The sequence below is a fragment of the Triturus cristatus genome, chromosome 4_2 (genome assembly GCF_964204655.1).
Source record: "Triturus cristatus chromosome 4_2, aTriCri1.1, whole genome shotgun sequence".
NCBI classification, from domain to species: Eukaryota; Metazoa; Chordata; class Amphibia; order Caudata; family Salamandridae; genus Triturus; species Triturus cristatus.
Window position 1 is genome coordinate 161746368 of NC_140586.1, and position 14118 is coordinate 161760485.

Below are 14118 nucleotides of genomic sequence, written 5' to 3' on the forward strand. Positions count from 1 at the left end.
TAACTTTTCAATGTTCAGTGTCAGGATAAGGACAGCAGGGGGGGGGGAGAACACAAATATTAAAATGTTAAGCAGTTCCCAGGAATTCTTACCCCCAGAGACTTACTTTCATCTTCAGTCGAAAAATGAGGGCTTTGTGTATGGCAGCGAAAGAGAGCGCGAGAGAGATTGCAGCGCTTTAAGGGAGAGGAAAAAGGGAGTGTATGTACATGGCAAAATAAGCATGACGAGAAATCCTTCACAGAGGGCATGACCTATGTAATGGGCGATTGGGCGTGGCCTGAAACTGTGCTTGTGTCCCATCTGTGTTTTCTATTACTACGTGCAGACACAATGACCACATGCCCCTTTAACAAGCCAGACCTATACTTATCTAAGTAACAACTCCCCTTCATATTCACTTTCCTCAGCTAAATCTCTGTGCTTTAGTCACTCACACCCCATCTTTCTGCACATGTCTGAAGCTGAAGCATCTGCATGTCTCAGACGTCATCTACTTCCTCTCCATTGCTGTCTGTTCACTCTCTTCTTAACTTCGTTTCATCTCCTCCACGTCACCATTCCCCTCTCACACACACCAACACGCTGCATTTTCTTTTCCTTTGGTGCTACCCATATCTCCATAGCCATGCTCCTCCTTCATACATAATCGGTGCATACGTGACAGTCACTCCGTGTGCTCTGCAGAGAGGCCAAGAAATGAATGAGCATGTAGTCCAAACTCTTATTACACAGTGACAGCTGCTGTTAGATACTCACTCTGCCTTCAGCCTCCTCTCCAGAACTCTCTTTCATGAACACCCAGAACACACCTGATCTCCCCAAAACTACTAGAGACTCCTCAGATTGCACAATACATGACAGACACACATCTAGAAACAGTGAGACGGGTACAATGCAGCAATAAGAATAACAGGTGAAATGCAACAGGGACTGCATTACTGACCTGGATTATTCTAAGGCTAAGGTTTCTCGCACACACTGTCGAGTTAAAACAAGCATTGGCATAGCCAATAGGTCTCGCCTTTGGGACCTTATAAGTGTTTAGCCATGCAACAGTTGATGTTGTTGCACCAAGGATATTGTGCTGCATAACTAAATACTTTTAAGGTCCCAAAAGCGAGACCTATTGGCTATGCCAATGCTTGTTGTTTTATTGAAATTGTGCAATTTTTTTGTTGGGTATAATGAGTGTTTAGGTAATTATACACAATATAAATAGTACACAATTACTACAAATATTGTGATGGTGAAATCCGCAAAATTAAAATTCGGCCTTGGAAATTCTGCAAATTAATTTTTTGAATGCATCACAGAGTAGGGGAGGGTAGAATGGCGTGATGGAGCAAAAGAGTATGGAGGAGGAAAGAGAAGCACAGTAGTAGGACAGCTTTAAAATATATGCACTCTCATGGAGTGCTTAAGACCAGAAAAAGCTGTGCTGTAAACTAAAGCAATTGAATGACAAGTTAATCAGGAATGCTCTAGGGGAGGAAGAGACAGAAAATGGAGAACGCAAGCTATGAAATAAGAAGTATGAAAATGAGAGTAACTGTAAATCCAACCAATGGTAAGCAGTGGGTGGCTGCAAGCCCCTTTAAGCTCTTGGTAAAGGCATACTATGTCAATCAGACAGCTGTATGAGTATGTATGTATGTATGAATGAGTAACTATCTTTAAAAGTGGAAATCCACATTCTATGAATAAAAGGTTTTTAGACTAGTAAAAACTTTGAGTGTAAGTTGAAGTTAAAAACACAAAAGGCTTTGTGATTATGTTCCCGAGTGCATATCTGTTACACCTCATTTCAATTTCTGGCAGTTAAGCAACCTCATATATCCAAGAGGGAGGAAAAATGGCTGGAGCCTGGGCAAAATGCTCTCAACATAGGCACCTAAAGCTGCCAAGTGTGATAGAAGTCAAATGTATTACGAATAAAAAGTATGCCCCTTGGGTGGTATTTGTTCTCTGCCAATACAAATACTGAGTGGTGAACGTGTACACAAAGTAGAGGGTTTTGTTCTCAGTGGGCAGTAAAGATAACGAATTGCCCATTTTCCAGCTGTTTCTGCATTGTACATTACATGGTAGGAGCGTCTTGCAGAGGTTCTTCTGCTGGGGGAAGGTGGCCTCGTGGTAGCCTACCACATGAAAGGTGGGTAAATGGGGTCCCCATATACCAACCTATGTTAGATGCTCTTAAGCATACACCTCCTACACTGCCACCAGCAAAGAGATGGTCTAAATGCGGATGTGGTGCACCTGCTCAATGCCAGTCCACTGTCACCACACCCGCTCCATGCCAGTCCGCAGGCACGTGCAGGCAGAATTAGGATTGTGCTGTTTTTAGGCGCACAATCTTGCCTAAACCGCGATTATTGGGCTAATGTGTAAATCGTAAGGTTAATTTTCCGTATGCTTGATGATGGGAGACTTGGAATGAGCAGAAGCGGTCTCCTGGGAATTAGGCTAGCAATGTTTTCTGTGAGACTTTAGAAACTGATTGGACAAAACATTGGGCTGTTATTTCGCCTTCTGTACATGGGTGCATATTTGGCATTGGATTTCCATACAGACGATTGCATAGAAGCAATTCATGTCATCCCTGTAATCTTTGCAAAAATTACATGTTATAAGTAGAAAAAATTACACACATTCCCTTGCCCTGGCCTATCCTGTATCGTGAGAGGGAGGCCTGAACTGTATGTACTAGACCTTGGCCTCAGATCAATTGATGAAGAACTGGGTTTAAAGCCACTAAATTTCTGGCGTCGAATTTGGTGCACACCGGAGCTCTTGAGCTACAGGATGGAGTTACAGGAGATCTTACTCTTACCAAAGATAACAAACATCTCCTGGCTAAAATATATCAAACGAATGTGCGAGAGCTTAGGAAGGCCGGAATTATGGTTAGATCCTGTAAATTCTTGCAGAAATGTACCATGTAAAGTTTTATCAAAAGAATATTATGATTTTAAACTAACCTCCCTATTAGGAAGCACAAAGCTGGGTTCCTTAACCAATTTTTTTATCCAATTTAAAGATTCAGATCATCTGGAACTTGTGCTGGACCGAATCAGTCCTGTTATGACCAGAAAACTATTCTTACAGTGGAGATTTGACACTCTTACCCTCAGGTCATTCACCAGTACTTGGTCTCAGCCCCCGTCCACCGAGCAATGCCCTGTATGTTTAGATCCCCTGGAAAGCGAAATGCATGTGATATTCTTCTGTACTGCTTATGGTAAACCTAGAAAATATTGGCTCGTTCCCTTGCTTAAAAACTTAGGGTGCAGACAGTGTTATACAGCCTATAGAGTACTAAAAACTGATGCATCACCTTCAACTGTGTTTGCGGTAGCCACATTTTTAACAGCGATGTGGCACACTCGTATCCGTTATATGAACTAGGTCGCAGTTTTGCCTTAAAGTTTTACAATGTACTGTACTGATGATTTTTAATTGAATTGTACTTTTACTTGATTTTAATAGACAAACTGCCAATGTAATGCATTACAATTCATGTTTCATGGCTTTTAATAATCTTACTGTTATGCACATCTTTTATGATCTTATTGATCGAAATAAAGATTAAAGAAGGAAGGTATGAGGATTACTTATGACATCCAGGCCTTCCCTATTAACAACAGTGGCTCATGCACCTACTGTTTAGGATTATCCCCTCACTACCACCATTTGTTTTCTATAAACGGTGCTAGATTCCACCCTGCTACTAATCTGGCCTAGTTAGTGTGATCCGTAGCACTCGCCTAGGAGTATGACCTGCACTGCCTCCCAGCCATTTGACTGAAATAAACAGGTGGCTTTAAGTCTGCATAGTCACTGGCTTGCAAAGAGCTGATAAAGAGATGCTGGAGTCCATAGCTGTGTGGAATGACAAACATAATGCTTTGTGGAAAATTGTTTGAGAGGGACAGGCACTTTAACATCATGAAATACATAGAGGGCTCATGTGAGGAGTAATAGACTACAGAATCCTACAAATAAAGACAGACAGTGGCAAAAGTAAGATGTGTGTGGCAGTACAGAAGTAAAATATATATATATATATATATATATATATATATATATATATATATACACACACACACACACACATATACACACACACACACACACACACACACACACACACACACATACGTGGCTTGCCTTCATAATTAATTATGAATGCAGTAAACGAAAATAAAAATCAATGTATAGTAGCAGCACTTGGTTTGTGACATTTTGACCAAACGGTCACTGAATGGCACATAGTTAAGGCATGCCCTGCATTGCATATCCAGGCAAGCGTTGTAACTAAAGTTCCTGTAACAATTATACCGGCGGAAGGACCATTTGGGAGAGTGTTATAGTAGGCAGGTAAATTGGAGTGTTGTGCCTTTAAATATTCTACGTCCTGTATGGTATGTCATTTGGAAGCTTATGCAGCGTGGATTCCAATTGTGCCACTTGGACTTTTTCTGGCAGGAGGGAAGTCACACTTCAGACAGGCTGTTCAACAAAGCTCAGTTTGCCCCCTTAACTGAGAAACGAGTCGGAGCCTTGACTAGTTTGGTGACATGTTGCCAGCATGAAGCCTGCCTCGTGGCCAAAGCACCTAACTGTGGTCTGGGGCTCAGTTGTGGCTAAAGCACCTAACAGTGCTCTGGAAGTCAGATGTGGCTGTCTTTGTCCAGTAGAGCCCGTATCCGCAACAACCAGTATTGTAAGTCACAGCAACAGCATTTTGTTAATGTGTGCGTATAATTGGTTATGTAAAGAGTTTTAAAGCAGTGTTAATTTCGGAAATTGTGCAACCAGTTACAGCGCGGAGAACACACGGGCCTCTCCACTGCCTGAAATAAAGTAAAAATGCACAAAGCGAGCCCTGTGCTTGTTGGGTATAGACGTGGTGGGATATGAAACGGGGAGAGGGAATGTCGGGGTGCCTTAAAACGAAAAGTCTGATCTTGCTCATCGGGAGGTGAAAGCTCGGCTACGCCTCTTTGGTTTCATGTACTGGCCCCAAAACTTCTGAAGGACAAGCGCGCACGAAAAGCATTGACCGCGCGGGCACCGAAACTGAAAGTGCATCGCGATGCACTTAATTACCCGTGACAGAGAAAAGACAGATGGCGGCTGCGCGCGTGCACGCGCTCGTGACCGCAAGCTTGAGGCCAGCAAAAGCCTCTGGTAGCCCTTTGAAAACCCCCTTACTAATAGTCGAGCAAGGCTCGACCTAAAAACATCTGTGTTTTAGCTTAAGAACATGAATAGAGAGCCTGATGTGAACCTGTGTTTTAAGACCCACACTACTTAGCACTAAGAGTGCCTCTAGGTGGAAACCAACCGCAAAGAAAATCTACGCCATAAATTAACACGAGCAGCACCAAAAGCCATACCATCGCCAAACCCCTGATGCCCCTTGTAAAAGGGGCATAACGAGAGGTGGGAACCAGCACACACACACTGCTAACATTACACACAAAGTTAAATCTACTAAAGTCAAGCAAAGTAGTGCAACCTTGGTATGTTAGGCATTCTAGTGGCAAATGTAAACAGACAGCGGGCGAGGAATATCGGATGGAAGGTCCATGTATAACAGACCGCTGACGTCATATGACACACTATGCAGCTTTCCTTTGTGCTTTTGTCTGCCCATGGAGATTTGTACTAGAGGGTGCGTCTCCAGCACAAAACTCACACAAGACAAGGCTCGCTTGCCTTTGAGCTGCGACCTAACAATAAATCATGGGGCTTATTTACAAGCCTCTGCGCCACCCTTATGTCACTTTTTCCCATGTTAAAAAAGTGACGCAATGGTGGCACAAGGGGCTTGTAAATAAGCCCCCATGTTTTTTGTACAGCACAGCAGTTTCAGCACAAGTGTAGTCAACGCAGTTATCAGCCTCACGACTGGTAATAAATATGGCGCTGCACAATGTTTTTTCTTGTTTGTGCTACCCAGTGCTGTAGCTTTTTACACTGTGTTGCGAGATATTTGGTAAATCTGGCTCTCGATATGCTAAACGTGGACATACTGGCTGAAATTAGAGCTCTTCTGGTGATGTTAAAGTAAGGGGTTTAGCTCTGTTTGGGGGTTACACCCCCCTAAAAAATGTATTCTGTAGGAAATAGTTGGATACAAGTGCTTTCACCTGAGATTTTTACATGCCCATACTGGCAAAAACACACACTCTCTCTTGTCTATGTTTTGAAGGCCTTAAAAAATGTGGAGTGGTTTGAAAAATATTGTGTTTTAAGTTACAATAACAATCTGCACTGCTCTCTTTTTCCACTGTCCCTTACGTCCCCCTCATGTCCTGCTTCTCATATATTATGTTTTAACAAGATGTCACAGCATGATTGTTGGGACATCTGAAGCTCATCCCCAATCCCCCCCGACCCCACCCCACCCCACCCAAATCATACTGACCAAGCTACACCCCTAGTTAAAGTTTCTAAAAACACTAGTCGCCAGTTACTTCTCGGAAATTATTTTCTCTAGCGCCTCCCCTGGACGGCTTTGGTTTAGCTTCAGTCCTACATATTATCCAGCAAGACATTCCATTGTTAGATCAGGGAAGACACTCCTAAAAACCACGAGTGCAAAACTGCGAGAAAACATGCTTAAGTTTTAACAAGGCCCCACACTCCTGTCAGTGTCACAAAATCACCCACAGACTTAAAAAAAAAAATAAGAAGAAGAATTCTGATTGCTTCTCCAAAGGTAAATACCGATCTCTTTGTAATGTCATTTTACATTAATGGGAAAGCTGTTTTTAGGTCGGGCCTGGGCAACGCATGTGCTCCTTTGCGAGGCATGCTGCATTAGAGTATGCACTTGAAGCCCCGCCCACTCTCCGCCCATATTTGTCATTAGCTTGTGTTCTACATAAATGCTGGCTTCTGATTAGTAAATAGGCTTGTTAGTACCTCCTTAGTACCGCCTTGTCTTCATTTGTTCCATGAGGACACCCCCTTTTACATGTGTTATTGCTCGGTAGGCTTTAATTACAGCCTAGGAGCACTATTTATTTTAATGGTTTTCGCATGCCTGCTGTTGTAGTCAGGGCACACGCAACAGCTTTATTATTGTTTTTACATAGCACTGTACGCCACGCTGATAGTGGCGTCCGTGCCTTTGCTTTACTTGCTACGCCAAACGCAGCTGCACTTTTTTTTAAAACTATTTAATTTTTATTTATTTTTTTTAAATGCCCCATGCTGCGCTTACAATTTAATTTCGGCCGCGCCCCTTTCCTTAAACAAGCTGAGTCTAAAGAAAGGGGTGTGGTCGCCATTAAAGTTAAAGCGTGGCATGAGGCGCTTTTACCAAAAAAAAGCATTGGTTAGTCAACTTGACAAACAAATGCTTTTTTTGTAAAAAGCGCCCCATACTGCCCTTTCACTTTAATGGCAGCCACGCCCCTTTCTTTAGACACGGCTCATCTAAAGAAAGGGGCACGGCTAATATTGGAGTTAAAGTGCTGCATGGGCGTTTATACAAACTAGCATTTGGAATGCAATAGGTGTTGCATTTACGAAACTCTCGGAAATGAGAGACCTATGCATTACATTGTGGGAAGTTTTATGTGTTGTTCCCCTGATGTAATGGTTTTGGGATCGGTCATGTTTTGTGTGTGGTCCTAAACCATCTTTGACTGGAATCAGTGTAAGCACTAGTAAAAACCATGCAGTATCGCATTTCAAAGCGGGCAAACATCAGCTTAGTCAATAGGTCTGGGTTTAATGCACTAACACACCCAACATAGACACATTAGAGAGAGACACATAGAAGCGCGCCATCAGGAGTGGACAGAGAGGTCTACTGATGTAAAGTAGCTCATCTGCAGTGTAATGCAAGCACTGACGTGGTAGTAGAATCCACCCAAACAGCCAGTACCATTAGGTGAGAGATTGACTCCTCTGGGCTGAGCCAAGACATGATTGGCCAAAGTTTCAAGCCAGTGGTTAAAAGAGGCTTGTTGAAGAAAGCCAGTGGTTGAGGGGGGTGGATCCAAAGCCCACTCTATGTATATTGATAGCAACCATACTATTGGGTACCTCAGCTGTCAAAAACCCAGAATTATAAATGAGCTGTCATTATGGTCTTCTGCTTGTACTAAAATGGCCAAAAAACGATGGACTGGGATACGGCCAGCGGTTGAGATGAATGCAAGCATCCCACGCATTACTTTCTTATATTCCTCAGTGTGAAGCCGTAAGTACAGCGGGTATGGCAAGACGTGGGTCCCGTGCTCACTGTGCTACTGGATTAAAGCTGCATCCTGCTGGAGTGGCGCAAATAGGCCAAAATCAGTCTGGGGTTGCTTGTGTTCCAGTTCAGAATGTCAGTTTGGGCTGGACTGTCCCTATTGGAGCAGAACCAAGACTAATTTGCATATGGCTGGGACCTGTCTGAAGTGGCATTGTGAGCAAAAAAACGATGGACTGGGATGACGCCAGACTATTTATCAGTGGCTGTGATTAATCCAATCATTCCACCTACCACTTTTTTGTAATCCTAAATGCTTTTAAACAGTACATTAGAATTCAGTATTTTCATTTATTTTTTTGCAGATTCAGATTTTTTTTCCCACTAGTACATGGACAGGTGATCTCAGGGTAGTTAACCATTCATCAAGTTATAGTCTCAAAAGCATAGGTGAGTTTTGTTCACCTATTTTGCACTTCGAGAGGTGGCGGTGAGTTATGACTGGTGTGGCCCCCACTTCAGCGCAAAGGATGTAGAATTTTTATTGAATCATTTTAAGTGATCTAAAAAGTTTGTCTATATCTTATGGATCCTTCCTCTGAAAAGTAGAGCGGGGGAAAGCCCACAGCCCCCGGAGACTGTCTGATCATCCTGCGCCAAGCTTTGGCAGAACTGTAACAATGTATACGGTGCAAGACCATGTTGACTCTTTCTGTATGAGTTTTCAATTTCGAATGCACTTATCAGCATTTTTATGTTTTGTTTAAACTATTAAGCTTCATTTTGTAGTATTTTAACAACTTAAATCAGGGCGACACCTCACGAACACATTTTACATTTAGTTAAGTGTATAAGAACTAACCTGTCTTAACATAAAACGTCTGCTTGCTGCCTAGGGCTTTGAAATGGCTGACGTGCAGCATAGCAAAAATGCAGAAAACACTACAAACACATAACAAAGCCAATAGGCCTGGCTTACATTTTGATGATTAAATTTTTTTTAAAGAAGCCTGTTGCACTGAAAAAGCGAAGCAAAAAAAAAGTACTGGTTTCTATCCATGATGCATTTGTGAGAAAATCAATTCATTGTGTGATGTTTCAGCACACTTTTGGAATGTAAAGTAGTCCCTCATAAATTCCAATATAACCACTACATGGGCGTTGGAATGGTGCATTTAACGGCCAAAAGCGCGAGGTGAGAAAGCTATAATTCTCGGGGTGAAGGGAAAACCCACTCTGTGTACTTTTTAAAGAATTTGTGTAACGGGTAAGGATACAACTGTGCTGTCCTGCTAGCCCTAAAAACACAAGGACATGGACTCCTGACTTAAATCTTGAGACGTCTCATGCTGTTTGTTTCGGTCCCCTGGGACGTGACCTCTGTCCTTGCGTGAGGTCACACGCTGCGGACTGCGTGCCCCATACAATGGAGGCAGTTCCCGCCGCCATTCCCAGTTCAGGGGTGCCATGGGAGACTGTGCGGGGACTCCTAGTTGCAGCAATGTGCTTGGAGGTGCGCACGGCGATGAAGGGGACAACAGAGGAGGTGACCCCTGAAAGTCCCCGCCGTGGGGAGCCCTCAGACAGAGCACTTCCCAACCCTGCCTTTTCAGCCCCAGCTCATAACTATTCCAGAGCCGTCGTCGGCTGAAAAGCGACCCGCCTCGTCCTTTCTTTCAGTGGCGAGGCCGGACAATGTTTTATCCGAGGTTCCTTACACTTGGCGCCCCCAAACCCCGCCCTGTTGCTGCCTTCCGGTTCATAATGCGTTCTTTATAGACAGGGCTGAGAGGGACCAAGAGAGAGGGCAAGGAACTCCGAGGGGAGGGGTCGAGGGGAGCGGAGGTAGGGCTACAGAGCGAGGGAAAGGAACCAGGAGGAAGGCAGGGGAACTGAGCGAGGGAAGGAACCAGGAGGGAGGCAAGGAAACAGAGCGATGGAAGGAAATAAGGCGGGAGACCGGGAAACAGAGAAGGGAACCAGGAGGGAAGCAGGGGAACAGAGTGATGAAAGGAAGCAAGGAGGGAGGCAGGGAAACAGCGAGGGAAGAGGAATCGAGTGAACATAAAGAAGTAAAGGGGAACAAACTGAGAGGCAGGTGAACCGAGAGAAGAGGACAGTGAAGGAGGCATAGGAAGATTAAATCAAAAGGACATTATTATAGAGGATTGTGAAAAATGTCACAAAACTATGCTTTCATAGCAAATTTGGGTCGTCATTAACTTGTGTGACTTTGAGTTTGCAAATAACATAAAAAAGGCTTACGAGATACAGACAGGAGACTGGGTAAAGCAGAAAATGTATCTGGGCGAGATATCAGTCTCTCTCTAGTGTCTCTCAAGGATTTATGTGAGGTGCACAACCACTTTAAAAAGTTCAGCAAAATCGTGTAATTTGAAATTTCGAGAAACTTCGAGTAATTAAAATATCACTCAGCCCTAGTCATAAAGAGAAGAGGGGACAGACAATGAGATAACTAGAAAGCAAGTGCGACTGACATGTAAGGCCAAAGGACAGTGAGGGAGAGGACAAGTGTGAGGACAGGGTGAGGAATGGAAAGAGTCAGCTAAAGGTAGCTAGTGAAGAAAGACAACATTGTGGGAGGCAGTGGAACAGACAGAGGGAGAGGACCGAGCAGGAAGTGCAACAAGCATTGGCATATCCAGTAGGTCTCGCTTTGGGACCTTATAAGTGTTTAGCCATGCAACAGTTGCATAACTAAATACTTATAAGGTCCCAAAAGCGAGACCTATTGGCTATGCCGCGAAAGTGAAAGTGATCGCGATCAAACATCAAAGTGGCCGTGAAAGTGAAAGTAATCACTGTCAAGCGCGGCGCGCGCGCCCATGCACTGTAGCTCTAGGCTGGCCTGGTAGCACTTTTTGGAGCCCTCTCAATAAGTCTCGCAAGACCAGCGCATGCGCTGGGTCAGGCGAGACCTAAAAAGGACAGAAGGAACAGAGTGAGGATTGAATCAGAGAGGGAGACAAGGAGTGGCATATTTTCCAACAGAAAATATTCTTCCAAATGAGGATTTAGCATTCCCTCCACAGTTCTGAGGATTTTCTGATAGCAAACCTCAATCAGAATCTAGTCTTGTTTCAAATTAAAACTATTAGCACCCAGCATCAACACTGAAAGCCAGTGTCAACATTATTGCCCCACTGAAGCTGCAATCCATTAATCCAAAGCCTTTCTGTTGCCTTCCACCTCAGCCAAAGCAACGAACACTAAGCCAACCATGGCCAAAGCCGCCATCGGAGCAGTGACCCTTTCAAATCCATTAAGCACCCGCATCAGCCTCTACCACACCCTTTGATACCTTGCTCCATTGCGAATTCTTCACTTTAAAAATAAACATCAGGCACCACGCCGACAGCCATAACGACCTTTGTTTGGGGTCAGTCACGTTTCATACTACTGTTGTTGTTATGACCATAGGATTGGATTGTGTTTAGTATGTTTTTGTCCCAAAAAGTCCCCCCCCCCCTCCCCCCCCCTTGTGTGTAACAACCACTCTGACAACACCAAAAATGCCAGGTGGACAAATTTCAAGATGCTTTCAGTCACTGAGCTTGCTTATTTTCCCACTATCCGCAAGGCCATGATGAAAAATGCCACTGGAGATACTAGTGGGTGAGGATCCTATTAATATATTCATGTGATACAAGGGTTGCACCGATTTACATGGGTGTAGATCCCTTTCCACATTGATATATATTGAGACCAGTTAATTTGACCTCTTAAAATGTCAGGAGTTCATCAGTTGTGAGGCTTTCCCTGTTTTGTGTACAGATTCTTTTGGCATTGACAGGGATTGTTTCATCACAGTTATTGTTAAACTTTATTGTTGGAGGAAGCTGCTCGGCTCTCGTCAATCCAAAGAGTAAAACATTGGCTAAAGCAACAACAAAAAGTTACAGTCTCAAAAACACACATTGCTGTAAGTAGTCCTGCCACAGTAGGAAACTACCTTGTGTGTAGGTGCTCTTTGTGAAACAGCATAATGCTTTCTCTCACAATGTAGTTAGCCAATCACTGAAGTGGGCTAACCTATTGCCGCATGCTGTCTACTGCAGTAGATGGAATTAAAATGTGAATGGCACAACAGACGAATAGATGATAAGGTCTGGCGTAAAACACTTATACAGATCTAAAATGAACCAGCATAACACAAAATTCAAGATAAGAGACGTACATCTGCATTTCTCAAATATTCAAAATGCCACAATTCTTGGAGGAGTAGCGCAAAAAACTTGTTGGATGGATGTGTTAAATATTTGCGTATTTTTATGCTAGAACAGATATACAAGTTTATACTGGGGTATTATGTGTAAATATTTCTCATCTCATGTTTATATTCTATAATTGTAATTTAAATAATATTTTACAATTGGGTGTGATTATGGTGTGAGTATGACCAATTAAACTTTATTTTATTTCGCCCATGTGCATTTTTTGTGTCATAAGTGTCTGGAGCAGTGCGTGTTGTCATATTCAAATAGAAGTCATTGTTTTGTACCAATCAATCATGAGGAATTCAGAAGGCAGTGTACTCCGAAAGAGATCCAACCTTGAGAAGACAGTTACTGTGATCAGTGGTAGGCAGCCCGTCATGCATCTAAACTTCAAATGGTGGTTTGGGCTGTGAGACTTCTTGTTTGGAGGAGGGGGGGGGGGGCGGTTTGACTGGAAATGTACGGGTTCACATGTGAAGGGTGGAGTTAAGTGGTTTAACTCTGTGTGCCATGGAAGTGTTTGGCTGCATGGGTGGGGTAGAGGGAGGTGTAAGCACAGAGTGAAGATCAGCCTTCAGTTCTGGGAGTGTGCACAAAGTAGCAAGGTTAGATCAGGAAAAGTAACAGTTAGAGACCCCTTACCATCCGTGTGCGAGAAGCCTTCTGCTGTCAGTTTCCACTGGACTACGATTCCCAGGATGCTCAGGGCCGGCCAGACTCCCAGTATCACACAAGTGTACCAGCAAAGTGGTGAGGAGTGTACAACACGAACCCGGTCATATACATAGTACACAAGCAACAGCATCTCGATAAAGTAGTCCACGCACACCACTATGACTGCTGCCCCGAATGTGGCTGTGGACACAATGGTGAGGAGCTTCTGCCACTGCAATGTGAGCACGGCACAGAGCACTGCCATGCCCATAAGAAGGCCAACGGGTATCCAGACAGTGTGAGGGTGGTAGAAAGGTTCAAGTAAGACCAGAGTGGCAGTCGCCAGCAGTAGCCCCAACAGAAGGCCGCTCATGAAGAGCCCCACACTGTGCACTAGCATGGTAACCAGGCCACAGAGCAGACCGATGCCCAACGCAATGCCTGCGCTGACCTCCATGCTGAGCTGGGTGTCCAGTATTCGCTCCTTGTAGCATAGCAGGAAAATGACTGTAGATCCAAAGAGGAGGCCCGACAGGAACATGATGGCTTTGAAGCAACGGTATCCTAGGAGGAGAGGCAAGAGAGGAGTGTTAGGGGGTAGTACAAGGACCACAATTTCCATGCATCATGCAGAACTACCACTATGATGTTGGTCTACCTGTGTGGAGACTGCCTGAAAGCCATAGCATGGAATACCTCCACAAGGGGCAATCTCTAAAGAGACCATCTCTGCCTGTTAGTACCACTGCCCAAGGGATATTATGCAGAATCAACACTAACAGACAACTAAGGTGACCGTCTCACAACAGAACCACTGCATGAGGAGACCTCCATCTCAAGAGAGCAGTGACTGAGGACACAACTGCCCTCAGGGACATCCTAAAGAAATTATCAACATCTGAAGGTTCCACCATCAGAGTACATCACTGTCTGACAGGTACACCACTGCCCGTGGCGACCACCCCCTGGGAGAACTACTCCCGGACAGAACCACTCGCGAGGGGA

General features: G+C 44.1%; 1 protein-coding gene across 2 annotated transcripts in view; it reads right to left on the minus strand.

Annotated features, from left to right (window-relative positions):
* The window catches only part of LOC146833254 (transmembrane protein 198-like), a 109677-nt gene that overhangs the window by 35734 nt on the left and 59825 nt on the right, over positions 1 to 14118 (minus strand). For both annotated transcript variants that reach the window (XM_085600910.1, XM_085600909.1), the window contains exon 3: positions 13102 to 13677. In XM_085600910.1, the coding sequence (XP_085457036.1) occupies positions 13102 to 13677 (576 nt within the window). The remainder of the gene's footprint in view (positions 1 to 13101; positions 13678 to 14118) is intronic.